Genomic DNA, 27,611 nt, shown 5'->3' on the forward strand with positions numbered 1-27,611 from the left:
AATTTTCCCTAGGTTGGGGTGGACTTTGCTTGGAAACAAGGAATTTTGGCCGAAAATTCATACTTAGCCATTTTCTTGTGATCTTTAATTAGCATTCCTGACATTATCATTTGGATTTGAGGGTGGTTCCATATCCGGCTCATTCTAAATGAATCTTCTTGGCTTGACACTTCTTCTGACTCAGCAACTACATGTGGTCCCAAGAAAAGAAAAAAACTCAACTTTCTATTTAAGCAAAAGCAGAACAAAAAAGCAAGTTCCTAGATTGGCCTCAAAATGCCAAAAATGAAAAAGCAAAAAGTAAAAAAAGAAACCTTCCCAAAAAATAGGAAGTTGTCAAAATTAATCCTGGATAATTGTGTTTTTACTCCTTCGACTTGTCGGAGCACATCCGTAGCATCCAAACGTTCTTTTGATCATTCTTTCTCCTTATTGATTAGATGATTCCTTCAAATTTTGAAGAAATTGACTCATTTGTGAAGGCGAGAGACCAAAGTCAAAACCAAAGACGCCAAACACTACCCTGAAAAGCAAAAACAAGGGGGGTCCCCATTTGCAATGGGGCGATGTGTGAAAAAGTCACAACAGGTAGGTAAAAGATAAAGGAATGAGATTGAGTGGTAGGTGGGAATAAATAAGATTAAGAGATTAATTTGAAATGGAGAGATAAGATTGAGTAGGTAATTTAGAGAGACATGTTGTCATGTGGAGATAAGGAAAGAGAAAAAGGTGGTTAAGAGGAATTTGACACTTGTCACGTGCCTTTAATTTTAGATTATGATCCATGTGAACAAGTTTGAGGGCTAGGATTAAAAAGACAAGGATAATGAATTAATTAAACAAATAAAAAATATTTATTTAATTAATAGAGGAAAAAGGTGGGGTTAGGATAATTAAATAAATAAAAAATATTTATTTAATTTTTAGAAAGAAAAGGCTAATGAATTAATTAAATTAATAGAAATATTTATTTAATTAATAGTGGAAAAAGCTAATAAATTAATTAAATATATAAAATTATTTATTAATTAATAGAGGAAATAAGAATAAAATAATTAAATAAATAATAAATATTTATTTGAGGACAATTTTAAGTGTCTGCAGATGGTATACTTGTGGATATGCACCATAGTGATTCACAAGCATTGTTTGACAGTGAGGATGTCCACTAATGCAATTACTTTGGTGTGTTTTGGATGATTTTGGAGATTTGGTGAAGTCTGTGTATGTCCTGGTTCATCAAATTTCTATCTGGGGTTGATGTGTTGGGAAATTCTGGGCCTGTGAATGGAATTCTTGTTTGAAGATCGATCTGGCTTGAATTATGAATATTCATTTCTTCTTTTTGACTTCTGAATATTTTGTTTCTTATTAGTAATTCAAATTGCACCTAAACAATACTTACATACAAAACCAGAACCCAATATCAGTATTTTTGCTACCTTTTTTGGCCCACAAAAAAAAACAATATTTATGTGACAATCAACACCTGCAACGCCATTGCCTTTGGTCCCAAGCATATGCTACAAATTTATAATGTCTCTAATATTTTATAATAACATGGTATTTGACCAAATAGCCTTGGTAGAGAATGAGAGTTCAAAAAAGACAATGGTCTTTTAAACCAAGTTGAAAAAAGCGTCAGATTAAGAATGTGGAGAAAAAACTTAAAACAATACTTGGCAAGATATAGAGTCTTACCTTCAAATATTCAAACATGATAAGAAACTCCTCAGTTACATTGGTGTTGTCTACCCGTTTTCGCCGGGTAATGGTGGATGAAATTGCATCTATAGCTGCTGCATATGAAGATGGTGATGAAGAATCTTCATTTAGTGCTACCGCTGAACCTGCACCACCTTCAAAAATCCCATCAACAATCATGTCATTACATTAGATTTCAAAAATCAAAACTTTAGAACAAAAGTCTTTAAATTTCAGGAAGATAAGAAAAAAGGCTGCCCACAAATTTTGGTTATATACTTTTGAGTTAAGTTTCTATTGTTGTAATTATGGAATTCATTTGAAACTTTCATATATGGTGTAGCTTCTACAAGCTATCTTGCATACTTAATTAATTTTCAAAACAATATGCAAGTTTGATGCATATGAGCTCATGAATGTTACTGGTAGAAGATCATTAAAGAGTTGAACTGCTCTCAAAGCTACGTGCTGGAACAATTAGTTACCTTCCAAATTTTTGAATATTGACTATAATGGGGAGGGAACCAGAGCCCAGTACTATAAATTATTGTCATGTATTTTTTCCATTTTTCAGCACTGGTCAGTTTGTACTATACTTGAATTCTCCCTCCATTTTTCCCACAATCTAAGTGTGAGGGGGTAGCCACGGAGTTGGCACCAAGGGCCTCACTGTCACTGGGGAAACATATTACCCCTGCATCCCAAACCTAACCTCTAGTTGATTTCCAAATTCGCTGCTGCTTAGCTGGTTAATTCTATAGAATAATGTTCATATTGTGCAATCCTAACATAAAGTATAATTATCCTCATCACTTCAGAACAACATGTGCCAAATATCACATTCAAGGGTTATTAGCAAAGAAAATTACAAGTAGACAAGAAAATTGGAATAAATATTAACTTCGATGGAGCATCAAAAGGGAGCCCCAGCGAGGCAGATGCAGACTTTGTGATAGGAGATGGTTATAGTAATTTTGTGCTAGAGGTATCCAAATATGTAGAGGTAAAACCGATGATGAAGCTGAGTTGGAAGCCCTCCAAGCAGATTTTCAAACTGCTTATGTGGTGGGGCATAGAAAGGTAGGAATCGATGTGGAATCTCAAATAGTGATTAATTTGGTGAAAAGGGAGTTTTGCCCTGATTGGAATCTCAATGAGATTTCAGAAGAAGTTGTATATAGGAAAGATAAATTTGCATCCTTTCAAGTGTGACACTGCATTGATGAGCAAAATCAAGTAGCAGAGTTTTCCACAAATGATGGTATGAATCTAAGTTAGATTTCTTACATGGAAAGTCTTGAAGTGGATGATTGGCCTAAACTCACCAATCTTCTTGATTATGATCAATACTTATCGAGTATTGTATGGTTATGCTAGTTGTTCACCTTGGCCCCTAGAAGTCTATAGATGAAAAGCCATCATTATTGGTAAAAAAAAGCATAACCATAAAATTATGTTGGTTGTGCTTACGCTGGGATGGGCTGGAGGACTTGATTCAAGATGAAAAGCCACCATGATTGGTAAATATTTTAGCACTTTCCCATACTGAATGATGCGGTGTGCTAAGTAGTATGTGCTATTGATTATTTCATCAATCTTGGTTCTTGATACATGCAAAGGATTTTCAATGGGCAGCATCCTCTCATTTTTCTGTACGCACCACCAAGGGCTGTATGGTGGTTGTGTTGGTGTTGCTCAGCACTTGCAACTTTGCAGCTGTTGATGTTGTTTTGGTGTCCAGGTTTTCGGGTTTCTCTATTATGGATTGGAAGAGATTGAGGATTCCAAGGATCCTCTGCATTGGGGCCATGTAATTGATCATCATTTAAAGAAGACCTTCACGTCCCCAAATTTCATCCTCTTGAACCTGGTAAAAAGCATTCTTGGAGAAGATGGATTAGCTGATAATGTCTCCCTTTGGTCCCATGTCATGATTTTAGTGGATTTTCGAAGAAGCTAGCTAGGGCTGTGCTGTCAAAAGAAATTTGATGGTGGATTGAAATGCTCCCCCTCATTTTGAAGAATGCACAGATATCGGATTATGACCCAGCAGGGGTGGATAATTTGGACCAAGGTAAGAATTAGGCAGAGGAGATAGGGCTGAAGGATGTGGCATAGCAGTAATGAAGTCTGAACTATAGGACATCAATATGGACCTAGTGACTCTCACCACATTTTGTCAAGATATTCACACTGTTGTCAAACATCTTTGGTTTCTTATTACAAGGGAGCATTACAGATGTCAGGTGCTTACAACCTTCTAAGACTTGAGGGAGGGTAGTTGATGATAGTTGCCAAGAGGACTGAGATAATACATGAAGTACAGTTTTCTGGCACAAAGAACCCTGCTAACAGTGGGCTGGAACGGAGGATCCTGCTAACAATGGGTTGCTGAAGCTGCAGTCAGTTGTGGTAGCTAGTGACAGGTGGGTAGATCATTCTTTCAAGCGTGTTATTGTGGAACAGTTGGATACCAGAGTGGCTTGTTTGTGATTTCTTAAGTCTTTTGCTATCTTTGTGTTGTTTGACCTTTCGGTTTTCTACTTGCTACACCCTTGCACGGATTGTTCCTACAAGTCTCTGTTGGTAATGTCTTGTTTTGTTGCTTAGTTAGCATTTCACACTGGGGCTCCAAAATTAAACCCCATAAAGTTATCTAAAAAACAAACTATGCCAAATAGAATTTCTTGCAAAAAATTTAAAATATCTACCTTTGAAGCAGGATATTTATTTATTACTTTTTTAAGTGTACTACACATAGACCTGCAAAATATATTCTTCTGCTTAGTTTTCATAAGCTAGTTTATGTATGTATTTATTCATTTTTAACATTGAAATGTACATACTTACAGACAAAGTTACAAACACCACTCTGAAGTACCTAGATACTTAAAATGGGCTGCCACATAACTCGGTGACTGCATACCAACTTATATTGATTTATGAAAGGGAAAACTATACAAAAAATGCAAAAAGAAATGAAAAAAAAATGTTCAAAGAAAACTTTCCCAAGTATGAGATCCTGCATTCCCTAAGAAAGAATCCCCAGGGCCCAACAACCCATCAGACAGTCTAGGTGTGTACCTACTAAGACAGGACACTTCCCCCCATCCCTTTTTTTATGAAATATTTGATGTGTGGCACTTTAAGTTTCTAGTATATTCAGATTTTTTGACTGCTAAGGAATGTTAACAGATGTGCCTGTTGCATTTTTAAAATAGCCAAAAAAGAAGATAAATAAAAGAGATAAAGAGGGAGAGAAAGAGGAAAGGACTTTGCTCTTCTTGCAATCATTATCACCAACAAAGACCAAACAAAAAAGTTTGTACATTAGCTTGAAAGCTCAATTTTTTTATGCTTCTGTCCTTTGAAATGCCAAACTCAAAGTTTATGCTTTTCCCCATTTTTATTTTATTTCAAAGTTGATTGAATCTGATTTTCCACCACATTAAACAATTATTTACTGATTTTTCTCATTGCACATTGGTTCAATGTGTTAAAAAACAGAATTATTTTGTTGTTTTAATTTTAAGTGAGAGAATAAAAGAAATTGTTGTTTTTAGTGTTTAAATAGTTATTTTTTTCAATTGATCTTCAAAAATGTAAATCAAAAGGGCTTAGAGTCAAAATACCATTTGGCTTTTGATACTCGCTAACTGCTGTTTTTCTTAGCAATTGAACTTAAAAAAATGCACTTTAAATGGGCTGAACATGTTGCCGTATTGTTGTTTTGTTTTTGCAATGCCAACATAAGTTTCCCTAATAAGAATTCAATCTGGAAGATTAATCTAGTGGTTTCATACAGAGATCATAGTTGGGCTTCATTGTGGACTTATACTTTCAGTTTGCACAAAGTATATTTCATGTCAAACTTGTGGAGGTCGATTGGAGGAAGTTTAGGAAGAGATTATTTGTTGTTGCACCTTCCATTGCTGGTTGCACCTTGTCCTTGCTGGCCACGCCTATCTAGGGAGGCGTGAAACTTCTTCCATTTTTGGGCACTAGGTTTGGAGGAGTTCTATTGCTGCATTTGAGGCATCTAGGGTTGGAGAGAAAATTGCTATTCATTTTGTGATTTCCAAATCAGTTTTGAAGTTGTGGATTGATTCAAACATTGTAATCTCCAGTTTTGTGGGTATTTCTGAAAAGGCATTGTTAGGTATTTTAATTATTTGGGTTGTCTTTATTTTGATGAAATATTTTACTTTCACTTTTAAAATAAAATCTGAAATATTTCTGGTTGTGGGTTTATTTGAATATTGTACTTTGAAAAGTTTTATTTAATTTACTGCTGCAAGTACAATCTTTGCAAAATGATTTTCAAAAACATCTTTTGCATATCTGTCTTCTTCTATAAAACACTCCAAAACAGACAACAAAACAAAAAAAACAAGGGTGTATGTTGCAGTGGTATCAGAGCAGTGTGTTCTATCGTCCTGAAGGTTTCAAAATGTTAGCACAATGATACGTGAATGTTTGAGCATCAGCCATATACACATCACTACAACACTGGTAGAAACCAGTCTTATCCTAATTTGGTTGTAGAAGAAGACAGAACAACAAATATGGGTGATAAAGATCAAGATGGAGAGCATTTCATGAACATGATGGATGTCATTCTTGGAGGCCAACAGGTTGCAGAGCAAAGAGCACAAGAAACAAATCAACATCTTGGATAGTTGACAGAACTAATGGCTCAGTCAATTGAGAGTGAATAACAAGACCAATAACCATGTGGGTGCAAATAATGGAGGAAATAATGGACAACATGGTAACAATGGTAACAATGGTCAAGAGGATAATTCAATTAATACCAGAAATGCAAATCAACGAGCAACAACAGTAAATTCCAGGCCCCTTATGCCAGTTTTCCCACCTAGGGTTCAACCATAGGTTGACAATGAATCCCAAGTTAAAAATTTGCAAAATCAGCTTATGCAAAATTGGATGGATGAAGGTCCAAAGATTTAGGCTGCCATATCACCTAGAGCCTATATTGACCTTACAATGGAGCATAGACCCCATGCTAGAGATAGAATACAAAACTATGATCTGCAGAAAAAAGTTGGGAAACTAACCCCTCCCTATTATGATGGCTTGAGGAAGACTTCAGCTAGAGCTTGGGTACAGAAAGTGGATATTTATTTTCAGCTCAATCCCATGCCAAGAGAAGAAGCAATCAAATATGCAGCAATACACCTAGATGGTCAAGCACATGAATGGTGGCACCATGGGATGATTACAGTGGGTCGTGATCAGATCACCTCTTACACTAAGTTCACAGAGAGGCTTATTGAGAAATTTGAAAAGAAAGACCTAGAGTTACTTCAAGGAGTTAACTCAGCTGAAACAGTGGGGTTTTGTAGATGCATATGTGGCTGAATTTCAGAGACTCTCAGTGTTGGTTACAGATATTTCAAAAAGGAGGCTTATGGTTCTTTTCACGGATGGCCTACAGATCCTTTAAGAGGTAAGATTAAGGTACTCAATCTGCCTACTTTGCAAGAAGGCATCAAGAAGGCTAGAGACATGGAGGCTTCTACTTCTAGAAGCAAGTTTCAATCTAAGGGATCCCCTCCCAAGAATGGTAAGGATAAGAAACATTTTCATAGGGAATCAAATCAGTCACTGAAAAAGTCTGACAGGTTGAATAGTGAGCAGTTGAGTGATCTTCAGCGGAAGAAATAGTGCTTTCATTGCACATACCCTTGGCACCCTGTTGACGTGTCTGAAATCGCATTACTACGGTTCCATCCGGCCAACACAGAATAGAATACTAAGAATCCTATCCTCTCTTGAAATAAGGAAATCCTTAGTGCTGTTTTTAATTGATCAATGGGGATTACCTCAATGTTTCAGTTGTCAGGTCTTGACTGTGGGATAACTTGGTGGTTTGATGTGTTTTGTTGGAAACACAAAGGGGACTTAAGGTTAGATGAATGGCTTCGAGGGAGTTCCCTAAAGTTTTACAGTCCTATATCAGTTGATTTCACTTGGATTGATATTATCTCAGCTTGACTCTATGGTTTCTTCTTGGTAAAAAAAAAGGAAAAAGAGGAAAGGGGAAAAGAGATAGAGAAAATCTGATTAATTATCTAAGATAACATGTTCAGGAAAACAGACAGAAACCTCCAAAAAAAACCAGATTTAACATTATTAGCTAAAAAAGGCACAATGCTGTAAAATCTAGTGCAATCTTCAAGGGGAACTAAATTTTCATGCTACTAAACATAAATGCAGAATTTTGACACTCATTCACTTGATGTTTAACAACCAAACTAAGCATATAAATGGGTTCAGAGTAACCATGCAGGGGGAGTGACAATCAGCCAGTCCTTAATGGTATGAACACCAAGGCTTTTATCAAATGTTTATCCTAAAAATACTATCTGAAAACAAAATACATAAAAAAAATTATTAAATGGTGAAGAAGGAGACCATGCACTCACAAAGAAATGAAACAACTTTAATTTCCATTAATTCTGCATAAATTTCGCCAAAGCTTCAGCAACAATCTTGGACTTCTTACAAAAAATAAGGGAAAACCAATCGCTTTAAATAGTGATATTAAAGAAAATTTGTACAATACACTGCAAACATCAACCTTCAAAAACAACTCACACCCACTCTTAATTGCCGCGGTTAGCTAGGCTCCTTGATGCCAATACCACTGCACTCGCCCAACTCTATTTTCCTGCAGCCACTAGGTACTCCACAAGGAACGCCAATGACTTCTGCAAAACGCGGCCAGCACCCTCAAACGACCAGCAACTTAGAGGTGGCATTTACTATAGTGCCACCAGCACATGCTAATATCCAATCCGCTCAGTATATATGATGGTATTGCGGCAAGCATGAGCTTCTACACTTAGGAAACCTAGGACTACAAAACAACCACTTATTCCTTTGTTGTTGCCACGACTTGTGACTGATAAGAAATGAATTTCCCTTCCAAATGTGCCTAATGTTGTTCTCCAACTTCTACGCGGGATTTAGAGCATCAAAAAAATTAACGTCTCACAAAGGGAAGATGAAGTATGAGCTTGTGCCAAACTCTGGGAATGTTGGCCTCACGTCTTACATAGAGAAGAGTTGTACGATTGTGTATTACGGCCAGCTCCCATGCAGAATACGAGCATTCAAGTCTACGGTGATTATGGTGCTGGAGCCGAGTTCCCTTACTTGCCACAAGCCTTCCCAACGCACAACCAAATTTTTTTTTGATTCCAACGATATAACAATCAATAGCTCAAAAGATGGAGACGAATCCTGAATAGCTTCAAAATGATAGACTGTTAACGGCTTCAGAAGATGAAACAGCTCTACCTATGCCAAGACTCACAACAAGGTAGATGCTTCAACGGAGCCAAGATTTTTCAGGAAGGTGAAACGGCCACATAAAGATTGCATAAGTGCTCACCAATCTCTTGCGCAAGGCTGAAAAAGAAATCATCACACAAATAAGACCGGAACCTTACTCCACGATTTGGCTGAAAGTTTACAATTAATTATGATTTTAACTTTTCACCAAACAATGCGATCTTTCTTTTGTTTCAAACGGTTCTACTAGATATGTATCCTCTTGAGCTTAGATTGGTATAAACACGATCTTTAATTAATATGAATAGCCACGTGAACGGCTATTCTTCAGTGCTCTACAGCCGCAACTAGAGATGAATTCAGCGCCTCTCCCGGAACTTACTGACTCCCTCAATGCAAAACAGCAGAGTGTATATGCTAAAAAATTAATCCTTTAAAACTGAGCTGCTGATGGCTATTGATTTCTCCTCAAGTGAAGGTTCGAATTAAGCGGCCACAAATATTACATCAATTTACTCCCAATTTCTCAAGGCTACGAATGAGAAAAATTTGATGCTTCAATAAAGGTCACAACCGAAGAATTCAATACTTTGCTCATTTGCAAATCGTCCCACTCTTTTAAAAATCCTGCCAAGAAGAAGGAAAAAATTATATTTCTCCTCTATTTGAAATTTCTCTCAAATATCAAAAGCCTAGAATCGGTTCAACTTTGAGGAAAAAGCTTATTGTTCCAGAATTCCAATATAAGAATCGGAACAAGAACTTATTATATCACATAATGAATCAAACCAAACAACCAAGCTGCACTCCTCTGTCACTTATGAAACTTCACAGGCTGGCAGGAAAACTAGCTCTAATACCACTGAAATATCCCCCTATGGATATTTGCTCCAGTTTTTAACAAATGAACCACATAAATTTTAATAAACAATTTGCATGCAATTGATTTCAATTTATCCAACAAATTATACTAGAAATCATAAGATATCAAACTGAAATATTCGGAAATTAATTATGAATATTGCCTTTAAATCTTCAGTAGAGCAACAACAGAAATCTAATTGTAGCCACAGAACTTACAGTCAGATTGGATAACCACAAATATGAATTTGAAGCCCAAATTGAGACACCTAAGTGATATCTCCAACAAACAATGGGTTTTCGTCCATTGCCTCCAAGCTCGAAGGTTTTCGTCCTCGAACCTGCTGAAAGCCAAAGCTTCCCAAGAATCTCCAAGAGAAAACAATAACCAAGCATAACAAAATTAGCCTCTCCATGATCTTAAATAGCACATCTTTGTGACTCTTCGCATATCCTCTGCCTCTCTCTTGGAATTATTTTCCTATGTCGCTTTATTAACCCCTTTAAAATGACTTTATTAACTCTCACTAAGCTCCATTAAAGTCATTTTATTACTTTATTAAATAATTAAATTAAGTCGTCATTAAATATGACATAATTTGACAACTTAAATTTAAACTATTTAATAGACTTCTAATGTCCCAAAAAGGGGACATCACATTACTTTTGGGGTTCCAAGAGAGAAGAGTGCAAATCTGGCATGATGGCTTTTCAATTATGATCAGAATGGTGCAACATCAAGATGGTGGATCCTTTCGAAGATTCACATGGGACCCTGGGATCATTCTTGATTCTGATTTGGATCAATTCGTTGATTGGAGGTTGTATTGGCATTGCTTGGGGACAAGCAATCTTTGGGAAGGGTGTACTGTAATGTCCCAATTTTTGTGCCCTCCTTAGTGTCAATGTTTTTCATGGATTTACCTATGATTTTGGTCCCCGTTAGCTAATGCAGTGATTAGGGGATCCTTTGGAGGTGATTCAAGGCTCTTCAGCGAAACCTTTGGATGATTATTGCAATACTCTCCATCTCTGGATATCAATGTATTTGTGGTTTGCCTTCCAGAGGTCTTTTAGGCTCCATTTTGGACATACTTACGATTTTTAGTAAGTCTCTTGAGAATTCAGGTTTCATACTTACTATTTATAGTAAGTCATTTGGATGGTTGGAGGGTACCTTAGTTATTAATGGGCATTTGACAAAATTAATAAAATATTTCATTATTGGCATTTATTTGGAGTTAATGAGTAATATTAATTTATTAAAGTTTCGACTTTAATAATAATAATTAAATTGATGACTTTATATTAAGAGGATGTAAGGGGTAGGCTTTTAATGGCGGATCGGAGAGGTAGGTCAAGGTTCAAGAAACATGAGGGTTTCCACTACAGAGGCAGTGCAGGATCCAGATGGCCTCTCGACAAGAGCTTTAACAGTGGCTGGAACAATGGCTTTCGAAAGCAGAATAACCAAAAAAGATGGACATGGAAGGCTTCGGTGACTTCTAAAGGATGGAACAGTTTTGGGGATTGTGGTGTCAGCTCTTCAAGGGCTTGTAAAGCTAGTGGTTTTGGTGGTTATCGAGACCTCTACTCTGGCCCGAAAGTGGATTTTAGAACGGTTTAGGAGAAGTTTTGGCGACCAAAACCCTCCTCTGATGCAGCAAAGGTGTTAGAGGTAAACCCTAACGCAGAATACAGTAGGGTCCTTTTTGTAGAATTAGCAAATGAAGCATGGAGGGAATCGATTAGTTTTTTGTCTAATAAAGCCCTTTTTGTTAAATGGGGAGGTGCTTGGCCAGCCTTTTCCAAGTTTAGGGATTGGAGTAGTAAAAACTGGGGGGAAGGGATGGATCTCAAAACCCTAGGAAATCGATACATCCAAGTTGTATGCCCAACAGCTCAAGATAGAGACTAGATAATAGAGAATGGGCCGTTTTTTTCTGGAAGGAAAATGACTCACCATTTCAACCTGGAAACCTAACTTCAACCCCTATGAGGCTTTGGTGGACACTGTCCTCATTTGGATAAAACTGCCTGATCTTCCTCAGGAATATAAGGATCTGGAAACCCTAAAACAAATGGGATGCAAACTGGGTGAGTTTGTGATGGCAGAGGAATATGTAGATTCCTCTGATTTTAGCATGGTCTCTAGGTTGTGTATTAACTAACAGTCGATCCACAATCTCCCTGACACCTTAGAGATCAAAACAGGATCAGGGTTTTGGAAGCAAAAAATACTTTTGGAGGAAGAGATGGAATCTTGTTCCAAATGTACTACCAAAATTCATCCTCTGGGTTTTTGTAAAAGAGATGAAAAAGGCAAATTTGTGATGCAGAACCAACTAGTGGAGGAAATCATTCGGCTGTCAGAGGGTAACCATTGGGAACAGCACTGGAATGAAAAGGATTGGGCAATTCAGTCTTCTTCAAAAAGTGGAAATGATTCGGTTTATGATCTCAAGACTGAGAATTTTGAATCTCAGAAGGGTGCTATTGATGAATCTTTTGTTAAAGAATCAAACTCCTTTGTTTTATCTAGAGGCGACTCTGTGACACTAGATAAAGAAGTGCCCCTTTCTTTGAATAGATCTGGTAATGTAGTAACTCCTAAGGGAAGGAGTGTGAAGGATGCCTCTTGGAGCCTAGAGGAGACCAGCTCATAAAGTAGGAGATATTTACAAAGGGAAATCATTGTAGATCAGGAAGTAGAAAAAATCCCTACAATCCCGGAATGTAAGATTTCTAGTCAAGGTGTATCCCATGTGGAGGAAAAGGATGAACCCTCGACAACATTGGTGAAACCTGTGAAGGATCTTACTGACATGACTCAAAAGGAGACCACTATGGTCCTAGACCCGGAAAGTTTTCAGATCGTTTCAGAAATGCAAATTGATAACCCTGATCCTAATTTGGAGGAACTTGTTTTTAAGGACATTCAAATATCCCCGATAAGAAATCTGGAAAGTTCTTTTCAAGGAGTAAAGGGCAGTGGAGGGGATTTCCTAGATTCAGACTATGATGGCGAGTCTTCCTTCTCGTACGATAGAGATGATGAACTGGGATTAACAGCCCTTGTAGGAACCCAAGATAAGCAAACACTGGAGATGATACTATCCCTCCAAACAAAAGCTAAGGTGGGAGAAAAAAAGAAAAGGGGTGCCAAATCTAACAAGGCCAAATTGGAGATGGTGGGCAATGCAACAGGCCAAAGCAAATTGAGATCGGGCAAAGGCATACCTTTTCCCAGGAGCAATGAGGACCCTATCGTGGAATTTGAGGGGCTGCAATGCCCCTGACAAGATCCACTTGATCAAAAGGTGTCTTGATCAAGTGAGACTGGACATTGTTTTTTTGCAAGAAACAAAGATTAAAGAAGAAGATTTTGGTGTTTTTTTTGAGAAGTTTCAATCTTGGAAATTTAGTCTTGTGGGAGCTCAAGGTGCTTCTGGAGGCCTTGCTGCTCTTTGGAGGACTCAGTTGTTGATGTGGATGTCATTAGGACAAACAGATGGTGGCAGTGGCTGAAAATAAGATCGAAGCAGTTACACACCAGCTTTTTCCTTATCAATATTTATGGGCCTAACAATTCAAACTTAAAATTGCAGCTATGGTCTGAATTAACCGACATTTTGAGGATGGATAGGGCAAGCTTGTTCATTGTTGGTGGAGATTTTAATGCTCTACTACGTCCTTCAGATAAGATGGGTGATGTGGGTTGGAATCAAAGAAACGGGACTCAACTCGGACTCGGACTCGAACTCGAGACTCAGAGTCAAACTCGGCTTCAGACTTGGCTGGACTCGAGAAAGTGAAAAACTCAAGAAATTTAGAGATTTTTAAAGATTTAAAACTTGTTTCAGGTACCCTTTATTGAATACACCTTAAAGACACAAAAACATCATCAAACTCGGCTCATTTGATTACATACACAAGTATACATCAATCACATAAGCATAAACGCAAATTGTAGCTGAAGGAAATAACAAACATAGATATATAAATATTGTCAAATGTATACAATATTACAAAACTCATGGAATAAAAAATCCATGTCATCATATGATCATCATCAAATGTTTCATAGAAATACCAAAGGTAAATACAACTACAAGCCTATGGCTCAGAGGAGCATGCACCCTCCGGCCCCGGCCCCCTGCGAAGGCGTCTAAGGTAGGTCCTGGATGATTCGACAGCCATAGCCGCTCCCCGTGACACCATGCCATGCTCACCAACATCAGGAACATCCATGTCACTATCTGCCTCTTAATCTCTCGTCTGTGCTCGTGCTCTCCGCTCCTCCTCTGCCATGGCTACAGTCTCAGCCTCTATATCTACCTGGTCGATCCAATCAGTCTCAGACTCGGAAGTTAAATTTTCCCTACTTCTATCGACACAGTTTCCCCCCGTATTTTTCGACGAGGGTTTGGGGGCAACGCCCCCAAGGTGAGGTCAAGGGGCATCACCCCTTGCGGGGTCAAGGGGCGGCGCCCCTTGCTCGCTCCCCGCAAGGCCAAAAAAACTTATTATTTAATAAAGGCATCGGGTGTTATTTTTCTATTGGCTGACATGTTGTAACCCTAATTTTTCTCATTCTCAGGTAGAGGTTGTAGTGAACAAAGATGATACCATTCATTTTAAAAAAACTTTTTAAAATGTTTTTTTTTTGTCATTTTACTAACCCAGCCAGTAGCCGAGTTTCAGGCACTGGACTCGCCGAGTTTGGCGAGTTATGCCAAACTCACCAACTCGGCGAGTCTGGCGAGTTTGCTCACCAGACTCGGACGAGTCCGAGTCTGAGTCCTAGAGACTCAGCGAGCATGTCTCGAACTCGGACTAGTCGAGTTTGGCGATTTTCGTTTCTATGCTCACTTGGAATAGACAGAGTCATAGAGACTTTAGTGCATTTGTAATGGATTTTGGGCTTCTTGAAATTCCCTTTAGGACGAGGGACTTCACCTAGACTAATAGGAGGAGTGGTTTTCTGAACATATCTAAGCGGTTAGATAGGTTTTTTATTGCTGGGGATTAGTCAAAAAGTCACTGGAACTGTGTTGCTGAAATTCTACCTATAACAGGCTCAGATCATTATCCAATATGCCTCAGAATTCAAGATGGCAGTGCTCTAGAGAGGAGCCCTTTGAAGTTTGAAGCAATGTGGCTAAGGGATAGTAACATCAGAAACTTAGTGGAGCAGTGGTAGCGTCATATCCCGGAAAGATCGGATAATAAAGCCTTTTTTTTTTTTTCAAAAAGCTACAGTTTTTAAAGGAGCAATTCAAGAAGGATGGAGACAAGAACACAAAATTCTACCATACTTCAGTAAAGGTTAGGAGGACTTGGAACAAGATATTTTCTATAAAGAACAAAGATGGGGTGACTGTTTCAAATTTAAATCAGATCAATTTGGAGGCAGTTAAACATTTTTCAGATATTTTTAATGGTGAAGTGAACCCTGGAGTGGATATGCATCAAATTCTGAAGGTCATTCCTTCATGTGTCAAGGAGGAACAGAATAAAATGTTAATGGACCCGGTGTCTTTAGAGGAGGTGAAAAGAGCTGTTTTTGGGCTAGGGTCAAACAAATCCCCCGGTCCGGATGGCTTCCCTGCCCTATTTTATCAAAAAATTTGGGACATTCTTGCAAATGATATCTTGGATGTGGTGGAGGAATCAAGGAAACGGGGCTTTGTTTTAAAGGATTTCAATAACACTTTTATTGCATTGATTCCAAAGAAAGTGGACTACACATCCTTTGATAATTTTCGTTCGATATCTTTATGTAACACCATATATAAGGTGATATCCAAAGTAATGGCGAATAGATTAAAACTTGTTCTGGAACTGGTGATATCAAGTGAACAAAGTGGATTTGCCCCTGGTAGATCTATTTATGAAGGTATTATTCTTGCACATGAAGTTGTTCACTCTATTCGGATGGCAAGGACAGAAAAAATGATGGTTAAGGTGGATATAAGGAAAGCTTATGATGAGGTAAATAGGAACTTTCTTATACAAGTCCTCTCAAAATTTGGTTTCGGTAAGGAATGGATTGCTTGGGTGCAAAGTTGCATCAGCTCCCCTCGTTTTTCTGTTATTGTCAATGGTCGCCCTCAGGGTTTTTTTGAGTCTAAGAAAGGTATTCAGTAAGGTGATCCTCTCTCCCCCTTTCTTTTCATCATAATGCCAGAGGTTCTTGGAAGACTAATTTCTAAGAAGTGGGGCGAAGGGTTATGGAAAGGTGTTCAAATTGCAGAAGGTGTGAATCCCCTAACCCACCTGCAATTTGCAGATGACACGTTCCTGGCAAGTGATGCGTCAGCTAGGGAAGCTCGAGTTATTAAGGGGACTTTGGATGTCTATGAAAATGCTTCAGGACAACGGGTTAATTGGTTCAAATCTGAAATTTTCTTTTTTAACACCAAACCGTGTAAACAAAGGGAGATTTGTAGAATTTTGAACATGAAGATGGGAGTCCTTCCCAGTAAATATTTAGGCATCCCTTTCTTTGGTGGTGCGAATAAGTCTGATTTATAGAAAAATCTGATTGATTGGTGTCTTAATAAAATGGATAGATGGAAAAGTAGATGGCTTACTTCGGCTAGAAGGATTCTAATGTTAAGATCAGTTGTATCTGCAATTCCAATCTTCTCAATGATGTGTTTAAAGATTCCGAAAAAGGTGATTAGTGTGATTCAACAAAGGATGAAAAAATTCTTTTGGAATGGAGCAAATGATCAAGATAAAATCCCTTTATTGGCATGGGATAAAGTATGTCAAGCAAAGTTTAAGGGCGGTGCAGGTTTGAGAGATTATATAGCTCTAGGGGCTAAGTTGGTTTGGAGTATCTATACTAATCCAGACCAAATGTGGGTAAAAGTGTTGCGAGCTAAGTATTTGGACTCTTTAGAAGATCATAGAATTTTCACAATTTGTAACCCCCCTGAAGAGTCGGCTATATGAAATTTCATAGTTGGTTGCAGTGGGGTGGTCACTGATCATCTAACTTGGTAGATTGGTAAAGGATCGAAAGCTAAGTTTTGGGACGACTCTTGGGCAGGGTTTTCAGCCATCAAAGACATTGGAGATTTCTTTGCAATTAAGGATTGCCTGGTGCCCATTTGGGGTGATCGTGTAAAAGACTATATGGTGGCTTAAGATGGGGACTTTGGAAAGGAATGGGTGTGGAAGGATTTGTCGACAACAGATCTCTCAGTTCAATCTCAGCGGCGTCGCATGGATGTTCTGGATCAGAGGAAGATTTTTCTCACAGGATCAAAGGACAAGGTGATTTGGTGTGGTGCTCGGGATGGGAACTACTCAGTCAAACTAGGTTATCAATTTTTGGAAGGCAAGGAGGAAGTTCATTCTAGGTTTTGGGATTTGTTTTGGAGCAAAGAGTGCCTTCCGAAAGCTGGTGCTTTTGCATGGTTAGCAGTAAAAGGTAGAATTCTAACAAGGGAGAGAAGGAAACAGCTTGGGTTTATGGGCCCTTCCAAATGTGTGATGTGTAGCAAGTCGAAGGAATCGGTGGATCATTTATTATTGAGTTGTGATGTGGCAGTGAGGTGTTGGTCAGATCTTCAAGAGAAATTAAATTGGCAAGGTCCTCTTCAGTCCACCCTCAAAGAGGTCTTTGAAAGTTGGCCAAGACAGCCAAGCAAGTCGACTCTTTCAAGTGTGTGGCGTATTGGCCCCTCTTTAGTAATATGGGAGATTTGGAAAGAGCGCAATCGCAGAATTTTTCAGGACAAAGTTGAGGATGTTAGAAGGTTATTGGGCAGAATTAATCGGGCTATTGAAGAAGTTGTTGGTGCGGCAGCCTCCCAATCCCTAACATTGACATCCCCTTTTACCTTAATGGATAGCAGAATACAGAGAGCTTGGCCTGGAATCAAAATCAGGCATGGCTCATGGGCTAACAACAAGGGTAAAAATAAGAAGATCTTGGGTGTGTGTTGGACCCTCTTGATAAGGGTTGGTTCAAAGCAAATTTTGATGGGCCTGCACAAGCAAGTAGAAATGTGGCAAGGGCAGGGTTCGTTATTAGGAATGATTCTGGGGACCTAATCAAGTGTGGAGCAAAAAGATTAAGGAGATGCACAAATAATGAGGCAAAAGCACAAGCGGCTCTACTAGCAGTTAGAATGGCCAGAAGCCAAGGTGTCTGAAATATTCATTTGGAAGGGGACTCTCTGATCATAATACAGGCCATCATGAATGGGGAAATCAGAGCCTGGCATTTACAAGGATTTATTGCTTTGATCATTGAAGATTTTTAAAAAATTGATAATTTCAAAATAAGTCACATACAGAGATGGAAACCAGATTGCAGATAGACTTTCTAAATAGGCTTTATCCTTTGAGCTGGAAAGCGAATTAAGAATTGAAGATTTTCAAGGGAATTTTATGTTGGATGATGTGATTGTGTAATGATTAAATTTTGGATGGTGGATGTGTGGTGATCGGCAGATGATGTCATCTTGTAGTGTTAAACGAGCGGCCCCCTTTGTGAAAAGTGGTTGTGATGCTTCCCAAATGGGTTGGAAGGACGACCCGCTTCCGATTGGACCTTAAAGTTGGGAATGGCAGCGTTATGATTTGTCCCATCTTTTTAATGATGGTGAATGCACGGGTTTTTCTCGGGACACCTCATTCCAAATCCTCCAAAAGGATTTGCGAGCATGTTAAGATGGTTGGCATTTTTGAAGTGAAATCTCCAAGGACGATAGAAGTGCGATGGCACACTTTGCAGGGTGGCATGTCAGAATCGTAATTCAGGTTATGGATGGCATTTAAGGTGGTGAATGTCGCATGGCTCACGCTATAAAGAGTTTAGTGGTGACATTTATGTGTAAAAATTGATCTGTGAGGAGGTGAACTGGCAGTATGTTGGTTGTTTTAAAAAAGCATGGAAGCGAATTTTACAGTGAGCACAAGAAAACAGCAGAAGGGGTTCAAGGGACCTGTAAGTAAAGAAAGAATGTTGGGATTGTTATGTTTCAAGGAAGCTGAGGCTGTCAACGTGGCACTAGGGGTCGTGGGGCCTTATTTTATGGAGTACTCAATGTAGTGGAAAGTGAATTTGGATATAATATCCATGATCATCGCTTGGGGACTGGAAATTGGAGAAGACATAAAGACGGTTAAATGGGTTGTCGCCTCTATTTTTGAAGATGAGATGCTAGAAGGTTTGGACTCCATTTTGGAGTGGGCTATGCCTAGAGTAGGTCTGGATTATTCAGAAGGCTTTGAGGATGTAAGGGATGCTGATGAATTTGGCATTGTTTCCTTTGTCAGGTGGGTTGGGAAGGTGGACAAGGAGGCTTATGTGTTGGAAAGAGCGCAAGCCTGGGAGAGACTCAAAGGGATAATTTTGCGCTTTGAGAGAGAAGATAATGAGTTGACACGAGCATGGCCGAAGGAAATTCCCCGAGGCAGGCGAACCAAGATCAGGCGAAGGAGAATGACTGGTGCAAGCTTTGCAGAAGGTGCTGGGTTTGTTTAGACTAAGCAGAAGTTTTTATTCTATAGATAAAATGTTGATAAGCGGCCTCCTATAGTTATAGTAGTTTTACAGTTTTTAGTAAATATTGTGGTTATAAGCTAGGTTAGGTCTTTTTTGCAAGATGATGTTTTTACTGGATAGGTTTTACTGCTGGCAGCAGGGTTTTGTTGTTTACCCAGCTTTAAGAAGTTAATTAAGCTTTACACAGTGTGAAGGGTCTGGTTTTTAAGGATGATCCTTCATCTACTCAAGAGTAGAGGGTTTTTCAGTGAAGGTGATTGTAAGGGTAATTTCCAAAGATGGGTTGTTTTGCAGGCTAGAAAGCCCGGATAAATACTTTATGTAATCCTTTTTATATTATGACGCAATAAAATACAAACTATTACCAACCAAAAACAAAAAAGAGGATATAAGGGGTATTAATTGCATAAGTTATTTTAATGATTATAAAGTCATTTATTAATCATTTTTTAGGGAGCCGACAACATTAAATGTTTAATTGAAATGAAATGAAATTATTAAAGTGCATTTCATTTCTCCAAATCGTGGGTTTTGAGTAAATTATAAACGGGCTTATGAGAGCTTGCTATTGGCATTCATGTTTTAATATTTTGGAAAGAAATTGAGAAGTGTTTGCTAGTTGGCAAATGTCTATAGCTTTTTGAGGACGAAATCCCTCAAGAAGGACAGTATTTGCAGGTGTGAAAGATCACCCAAGAATACTTTGTTGATAACTCTGTTTGGGGCTTATGCTAGTGATTCAACTAAACAAATCGTAGGAATTATTCAAGGTTTTATTTGCAGATTTTGGAGTGTTGATTTGGTAGAACAGATAGTGCACATATTTCCAAGGCAAATCAAAGTTAATTTGGTTAATTCAAGGGCCAGCCGTACAACATTAGAAGGGCTGCGTGGGAATTTGTGTCACATTTTTAGGGCAGAATTTAGCAGGAGGCACATTGGGGTTATTATGGTCAAGCATTGTGGAATGTAGGGATTTGAAATATCCGAGACCAATTTTTTTCAATTTTTCAATTACAAAGAATAATGCAACACACATCCGTTAGGGTTAGCACTTAAACCAAAACGATGAGGAAAACAACTCTAACCAAGAATGTACACCAAGATCCCGGGTTGGGCAAGGCGTGAGCATATGGTCAGAGGGTCTTAAAGCATTCTGAAAGTAACTCTAACCAAGAATGTGCCCAAGATGCACTAACATATGGTCAGAGGATCTTGGTGCATGCTGAAAGCAACTCTAACCAAGAATGTGCCCAAGATGGACTAATATATGGTCAGAGGATCTTTACAATTACAACTGCTGAAAGGAAAACTCGACACCAAGCATGTGGTTTCAAACCCAGGATGGGAATGGAGCTACCATATGGCGGAGATGCTAAGAACTTAGAAATGGAATTAAATGTAAATAACAAGCGTGAAATGAAAATGAGAAGAAATGCTGCCAGTACTACTGTTCAGCTTACAATATGATAGTAAATGCTTGCCAAGATCATAGGATTAAGACTATACAATGCTGTAACAATATAGAAGGCTCTCTCGGGCTTAACAAAAATGATAAGTCCAAGAAATTCTACTCAAGGATCAATCTTAATATTCTGATTTATGACAGACCTGCACGTGAAATGCTTAATCAGCAACACATGGAATCACTAAAATGCTCATTACTCTCTCAATACTAGTCCGAATGACCCAAAACCAAAAGCAATGGCTTCCTATGAAGGAGGCGACCCAACCAATTCCAAGAAATCAGACATTAACCCAACAAATTATTTATCACGAACCCCAAGGCAATTCCCAACAATGACGCCAGGCAAGAATGGCGATTCTTCTCTATAAAATAAAACACTTCATATTAGAATCTACAAATTTGCACAAAGGAGCGCCCAGCCAAAACAAGAGGAAATATGCAATACCCAGAATGAATATGTTTTATTTTGAAATATATGAGTCAAACTACAAATCTACCCTGCTAACCACAACTCCCGAAAATGAAATGAAATGCAAATAACTGAACTTCAAGCACAACTCAAGCTACAATGCAATCCCCACTACAAACTCTCACAACTACACTAAATCACCACTAGTTGCTATCTTTCAAGCAAGAAGCAATGCCAAGGCTAGGAGGCATTCATTCCTCGAAGCAACCCCAATACCATTCCGGCAGAGTAACATTACAATAGACATCAGATGCCAAATGAAGGGAAGAGGCCTCCATTTATAAGCTTAACAAGGGATCTCTAGAGGCTTCTAGAAAGTGCGCCCTAATTTCACATTTGAATTTTCCTCCAAGAGATGGCGCCACTTTTAAAAGCTTAATTAACCTTTATTTTAATTCACTTCTCTTCATAAAGTTGGTACCCCTTTTCATAAGCAAGATTTTAGACCTTAGGAAATATTAAATCCCTTCCATGATGCGTCCACCCTTGAAGACCACCTTTTAAAACAACTTGAAGTGATGAAGCTAGGCCAAGGGGTCAACTTTAAAATATAACATTAAAACATAACATTATTTAAATGAAATGAACTTATCTCTCCAAAAACATCCCAAGGCCAAAAGTGACGAAGCCAACTGAACCAACTGAAGAAGAGAACCAACTGTGTCGAAATAATCAGGACCACTGCCAGAAATAGAATTTACTAAAAATAGTAAATTCCAAAAAGTGCTCGGAACGCAAAGCCGGACATACCACTGCGAAGCCCTTTGAAAACCCAGAAAGAATACGCAATCCAAACTCTAATTCACGAGCAACAACAAACTCCAAAATTGGAAACCCTAATTTCACCCATTGAGTAGCCTACGGGTCTCCGAAATAGGCCATCGGTCAACTGAAACATTACGCCTAAGAAGGGGACATTACAGGATTGGTGCAAAAAAATCTGCATTTCTAGAATTATTAAATTGCCTATAGCTGACTCGGCATGTACTGAATAATTAATTCCATGCTTTCAGATTAAGAGTTTAAAAATAAAGTTTTCAATTTGAAAATTGCCTAGAGTTGTATTTGCATTTAAGCATTTCCCATTTCCTACATTCATTTTCCACAAACTTCAAAAACTCAGAAAACAAGCAAAATGCAAAAAACAAAAAAGCAAAAAGACAAAAAATATTCCAAAACCCAAATTCAAAAGTACATAACAAGGTGGGATATTTCACAATACCTTATGACACTTTTTTAAGTTGGAGTGCATATTCCAACACCCCCTCTTAACACTACAAGATAAAACAATAGAAAATTCATTATGCAGAAGCTATTTTTTGAAAAACAGTTCTCAGATCAGCAAGACTTCTTCAAGCTGCTCCCTAGTACAGGTATAGTCACCTAGCTATCATCCAAGTTCCCAACATAATTGGACACCATTTGCACAAGAAGTGTCTTATCACCCTTATAAAGGTAAGATGTTGAACTTCCAAATTTTGAATCCCACTCTAAAATATTGGACACCATATCTCATATGTATGTCTCATAACCCCAATAAAGTATAATCTGTCCAATCTACAAGCACCTCAAACTATTGAGCATCTATCTATCCTCCGTTGCATCTTTCCCTATCTTCAAAGTATTGGTCTCTAAATAGAACAAGTGCTTCATCTTCAATGAAATCGTCATCACTTTCTAAATCTACAAGCACCTTTACTAGCTTCACCACAGCAGTTCTCTTCACTAGAGGGGGTCAATTCATGACCTTGGACGATTTCACAGCAGCATGTAGTTTCAGCTACTCCTCAACTGAGCACACACAATGCTCACACTTCTCATATTCCCCTTTTGTTAGTGGCTTCCAACAAACTGCACTCTCATTACACCATAACTCACCGCAGCAACAGCAGTTAATAACTCGGCAAACCAACAAGTATCAATTGCAACACCTCAATTTACTAGTTTGAAACTGCTGAATGGATTTCTCTCACACTGTTTAAACATAGAAACAGAGATATAGAAACACAATTGTTCAAACAAAACAAAACAAAAGGAAGCAGCACGATGGCTCTGATACGGAATTAAAAAACAAAGAACATGAACAAAGAATCAAAACAAAACAAAACAGCAACTCACTCATTGCTAATTATATTAATCATAAACACAATTAATAACTCAACAACTTCCTCTAATTATGCTACCTCACTAGAGCTGTTCAACAGCAAACTAGATATCTAATGACAGCAATCTAAAACTAACAAACACATTTCCAACCTTTTTTTCACACATGTTCAATGTGAACTATCCCAGACCAATTTTTTTCAATTTTTCAATTACAAAGAGTAATGCAACACACATCCGTTAGGGTTAGCACTTAAACCAAAACGATGCGGAAAACAACTCTAACCAAGAATGTACACCAGGATCCTGGGTTGGGCAAGGCGTGAGCATATGGTCAGAGGGTCTTAAAGCATTCTAAAAGTAACTCTAACCAAGAATGTGCCCAAGATGCACTAACATATGGTCAGAGGATCTTGGTGCATGTTGAAAGCAACTCTAACCAAGAATGTGCCCAAGATGGACAAACATATGGTCAGAGGATCTTTACAATTACAACTGCTGAAAGGAAAACTCGACACCAAGCATGTGCTTTCAAACCCAAGGTGGGAATGGAGCTACCATATGGCGGAGATGCTAAGAACTTAGAAATGGAATTAAATGTAAATAACAAGCGTGAAATGAAAATGAGAAGAAATGTGCCAGTACTACTGTTCAGCTTACAATATGATAGTAAATGCTTGCCAAGATCATAGGATTAAGACTATACAATGTTGTAACAATATAGAAGGCTCTCCCGGGCTTAACAAAAATGATAAGTCCAAGAAATTCTACTCAAGGATCAATCTTAATATTCTGATTTATGACAGACCTGCACGTGAAATGCTTAATCAGCAACACATGGAATCACTAAAATGCTCATTACTCTCTCAATACTAGTCCGAATGACCCAAAACCAAAAGCAATGGCTTCCTATGAAGGAGGCGACCCAACCAAAACCAAGAAATCAGACATTAACCCAACAGATTATTTATCACGAACCCCAAGGCAATTCCCAGCAATGACACCAGGCAAGAATGGCAAATTCTTCTTTATAAAATAAAACACTTCATATTAGAATCTACAAATTTGCACAAAGGAGTGCCTACCTAAAACAAGAGGAAATATGCAATACCCAGAATGAATATGTTTTTATTTTGAAATATATGAGTGAAACTACAAATCTGCCCTGCTAACCGCGACTCCCGAAAATGAAATTAAATGCAAATAACTAAACTTCAAGCACAACTCAAGCTACAATGCAATCCCCACTACAAACTCTCACAACTACACTAAATCACCACTAGTTGCTATCTTTCAAGCAAGAAGCAATGCCAAGGCTAGGAGGCATTCATTCCTCGAAGCAACCCCAATACCATTCTGGCAAAGTAACATTACAATAGACATAAGATAACAAATGAAGGGAAGAGGCCTCCATTTATAAGCTTAACAAGAAATCTCTAGAGGCTTCCAGAAAGTGCGCCCTAATTTCACATTTGAATTTTCCTCCAAGAGATGGCGCCACTTTTAAAAGCTTAATTAACCTTTATTTTAATTCACTTCTCTTCATAAAGTTGGCACCCCATTTCATAAGCAAGATTTTAGACCTTAGGAAATATTAAATCCCTTCCACGATGCATCCACCCTTGAAGACCACCTTTTAAAACAACTTGAAGTGATGACGCTAGGACAAGGGGTCAACTTTAAAACATAACATTAAAACATAACATTATTTAAATGAAATGAACTTATCTCTCCAAAAACATCCCAAGGCCAAAAGTGACGAAGCCAACTGAACCAACTGTAGAAGAGAACCAACTGTGCCAAAATAATCAGGACCACTGCCAGAAATAGAATTTACTAAAAATAGTAAATTCCAAAAAGTGCTCAAAACGCAAAGCTGGACAAACCACTGCGAAGCCCTCTGAAAACCCAGAAAGAATCCGCGATCCAAACTCTAATTCACGAGCAACAACAACCTCCAAAACTGGAAACCCTAATTTCCTTTCCAAATAGCCTACGGGTCTCTGGAATAGGCCAATGGACCACTGAATGCGCATCACTGAGAAGGGGACATTACACAATGCCTGATGACACCTGTTTAAGTTGGAGCTTATATTCCAACAATTTATTAATTTATTTCTATGTTTATCAACATCAATGTAATAAAGAGATTAATATTATGGAATCAATAGATTACTATTGTACTTATTTTATTAATTTAATTTCAGCTTCTTTTGGTTTTTGCTAAGTTCTTTTTAAGTATTTTCAAATGTTAAATTAAAAAATAAAAAATATTAATTTGTATCTATCATTTAATAGACATCCTACAATTCCCAAAATCTAGGGAAAAAAATGACCAAAATTTGTCACCCCTCCCCGAATCTCAAAGAAATCACTGAAATTTACTACTGATGTAATTTGGGGAAAACAAAACTTCATTAACATACTGTAAAATAGAATTGAACAAAAATATTATAAAGACTAGTAATGATGAACCTAGATTTGTTTATTTTTTAAATAGCCAGTGGGGAAAAAAATTCAGAGTAATACTCTTACTCTGATTAAGGTTATTTTGGAATGAAATTGATGATAAAACACAAGCATTTACTGTTAGAGTAACTGCAGTTCTACATAAAATAAAGAGAATGAATTCCTTAACAGTTTTCTGGATATCTTCTGGATATCTGGTAAGGCAAGACAACCCTAAATTCTAAATAAAGAATGAATCCAATTCAATCCCACAACCCAATATTTAACAAATCAAGTAAGAATTGCAAAAAGTTCAAAGAAAACAAAGCGGGTCACTAATCAAACACCATTATGATTAAAAAAAATGCATTAACCCAATACTCAAGCGACTGTTTACCTCGATGCACAGAATTTAGACAGTTGTGTTGCAATTAACTGTAAAACACTATACATATAGAAGACCCGTCTGAATAAAATTAAATGGGTAACTACCATGCTAGGAAGTGAAATGTGCAATAATTGGATTTTGTTTTCTTTAAAAGTGGTAATCGATACAATCTGAAATTTCTCCGAAGTTTGAGAGTAACTATGCACATTAAAAAACAATCGCTGTAATAAATATTGATTGATAAACAGACATTCAAATAAGATAAACTTACTGCCCTTGTTCTTGGTCTCCATGGTCAGAGGTTGGTGCAGAAACACAAAATGAGAAATAAAAAACGAACGCACTGTTGTTATTTATTACTTATGTAGCTCGGATGCATGTTTGTGACGCAGAGTTTAAATAAATAATTGATAGAAGGTAAGATAATCGTATAACAAGGAGCCATTCAACAGTACATCCAAATTCATAGGGAGTCCTTGTCCGTGGTTGTGGTTGTAGATTCCAGTTCATTGGTTCGTGTGCATTGTAACTTAGGAATGAAAGAGGGCCCCATCCATAATCGGTCGCAGCTATTCTGGCTCCAAAACAGACCTTTCGTACAGCATGTTAGTGACAGGTTAGTCAATCGCGACCATTAAATGCAAAATCGATGGTGTAAAATGCGCGACCCTCCGTACTGTCTTTTTGGAGCCAGAATAGACGCGTCCTCCATAATTAGGGAGTAGAAATTACTATGTATATTTATGTTATTTTCAAGATAGTTGTGTGATTATTTTAAGAAGAAAAAAAAATTGATATATATAGTGTATTTTGGTAAGAAAGAAAGAAAGGAAATGAATTTTAACGTTCACGAGGTCAAGAATAGCCTATAGGACATGCTGTCAGAATCGACTTCTCCATATCAGATCTTTGCCTATGCAAGTTGATGATGAGTGCTCCCAGCGTCTCGATATACTCCTTGTTGAATAAATTATACCACATGCTAGCATTTAAGATATTGACAAACTTATCCTTGTTGTCTTTAAGTGCATCACACTCTAAGATTAAAAAAAATTCAGTTTCCACACTCTCGAAGTTGCAAAATATGCAAACTCTTTCTTCATGAGTCTCTTTTGGCCTTTTCCACTGTCTAGTCTCACATCGAAGTTAGTGAGAGTTGGTTCTAAGTTGAGCAATAAGAATTTTAGCTCTCCATGATATATTAGCCCCTATGTAAACTTTTTGAAGATGATCATAAGTGGGGTTGAACTCATTGACATAGTATTGTTTCTTTCTACCTAGCCCAATACTCCAAATTCTCTTGTAAAACTTATCTATAATG

General features: G+C 37.9%; 1 protein-coding gene across 3 annotated transcripts in view; it reads right to left on the minus strand.

The window, feature by feature from the left end:
• LOC131074214 (folylpolyglutamate synthase) overlaps positions 1-26,855 on the minus strand; it is a 334,535-nt gene extending 307,680 nt beyond the window's left edge. Inside the window, exons 1-2 of one of the 3 annotated variants that reach the window (XM_058010777.2) lie at positions 26,565-26,855; positions 1,702-1,850 (exon numbers count right to left, since the gene is read on the minus strand). In XM_058010777.2, the coding sequence (XP_057866760.1) occupies positions 1,702-1,850; positions 26,565-26,583 (168 nt within the window). In that variant the 5' untranslated portion in view covers positions 26,584-26,855. Of the gene's footprint in view, positions 1-1,701; positions 1,860-26,561 lie in introns of all 3 variants that reach the window. The other 2 variants (XM_058010776.2, XM_058010775.2) reach the window with 2 other exon arrangements.
• Positions 26,856-27,611: the final 756 nt, after the last annotated feature.

Source organism: Cryptomeria japonica, chromosome 8, assembly GCF_030272615.1.
Source record: "Cryptomeria japonica chromosome 8, Sugi_1.0, whole genome shotgun sequence".
Lineage (NCBI taxonomy): Eukaryota > Viridiplantae > Streptophyta > Pinopsida > Cupressales > Cupressaceae > Cryptomeria > Cryptomeria japonica.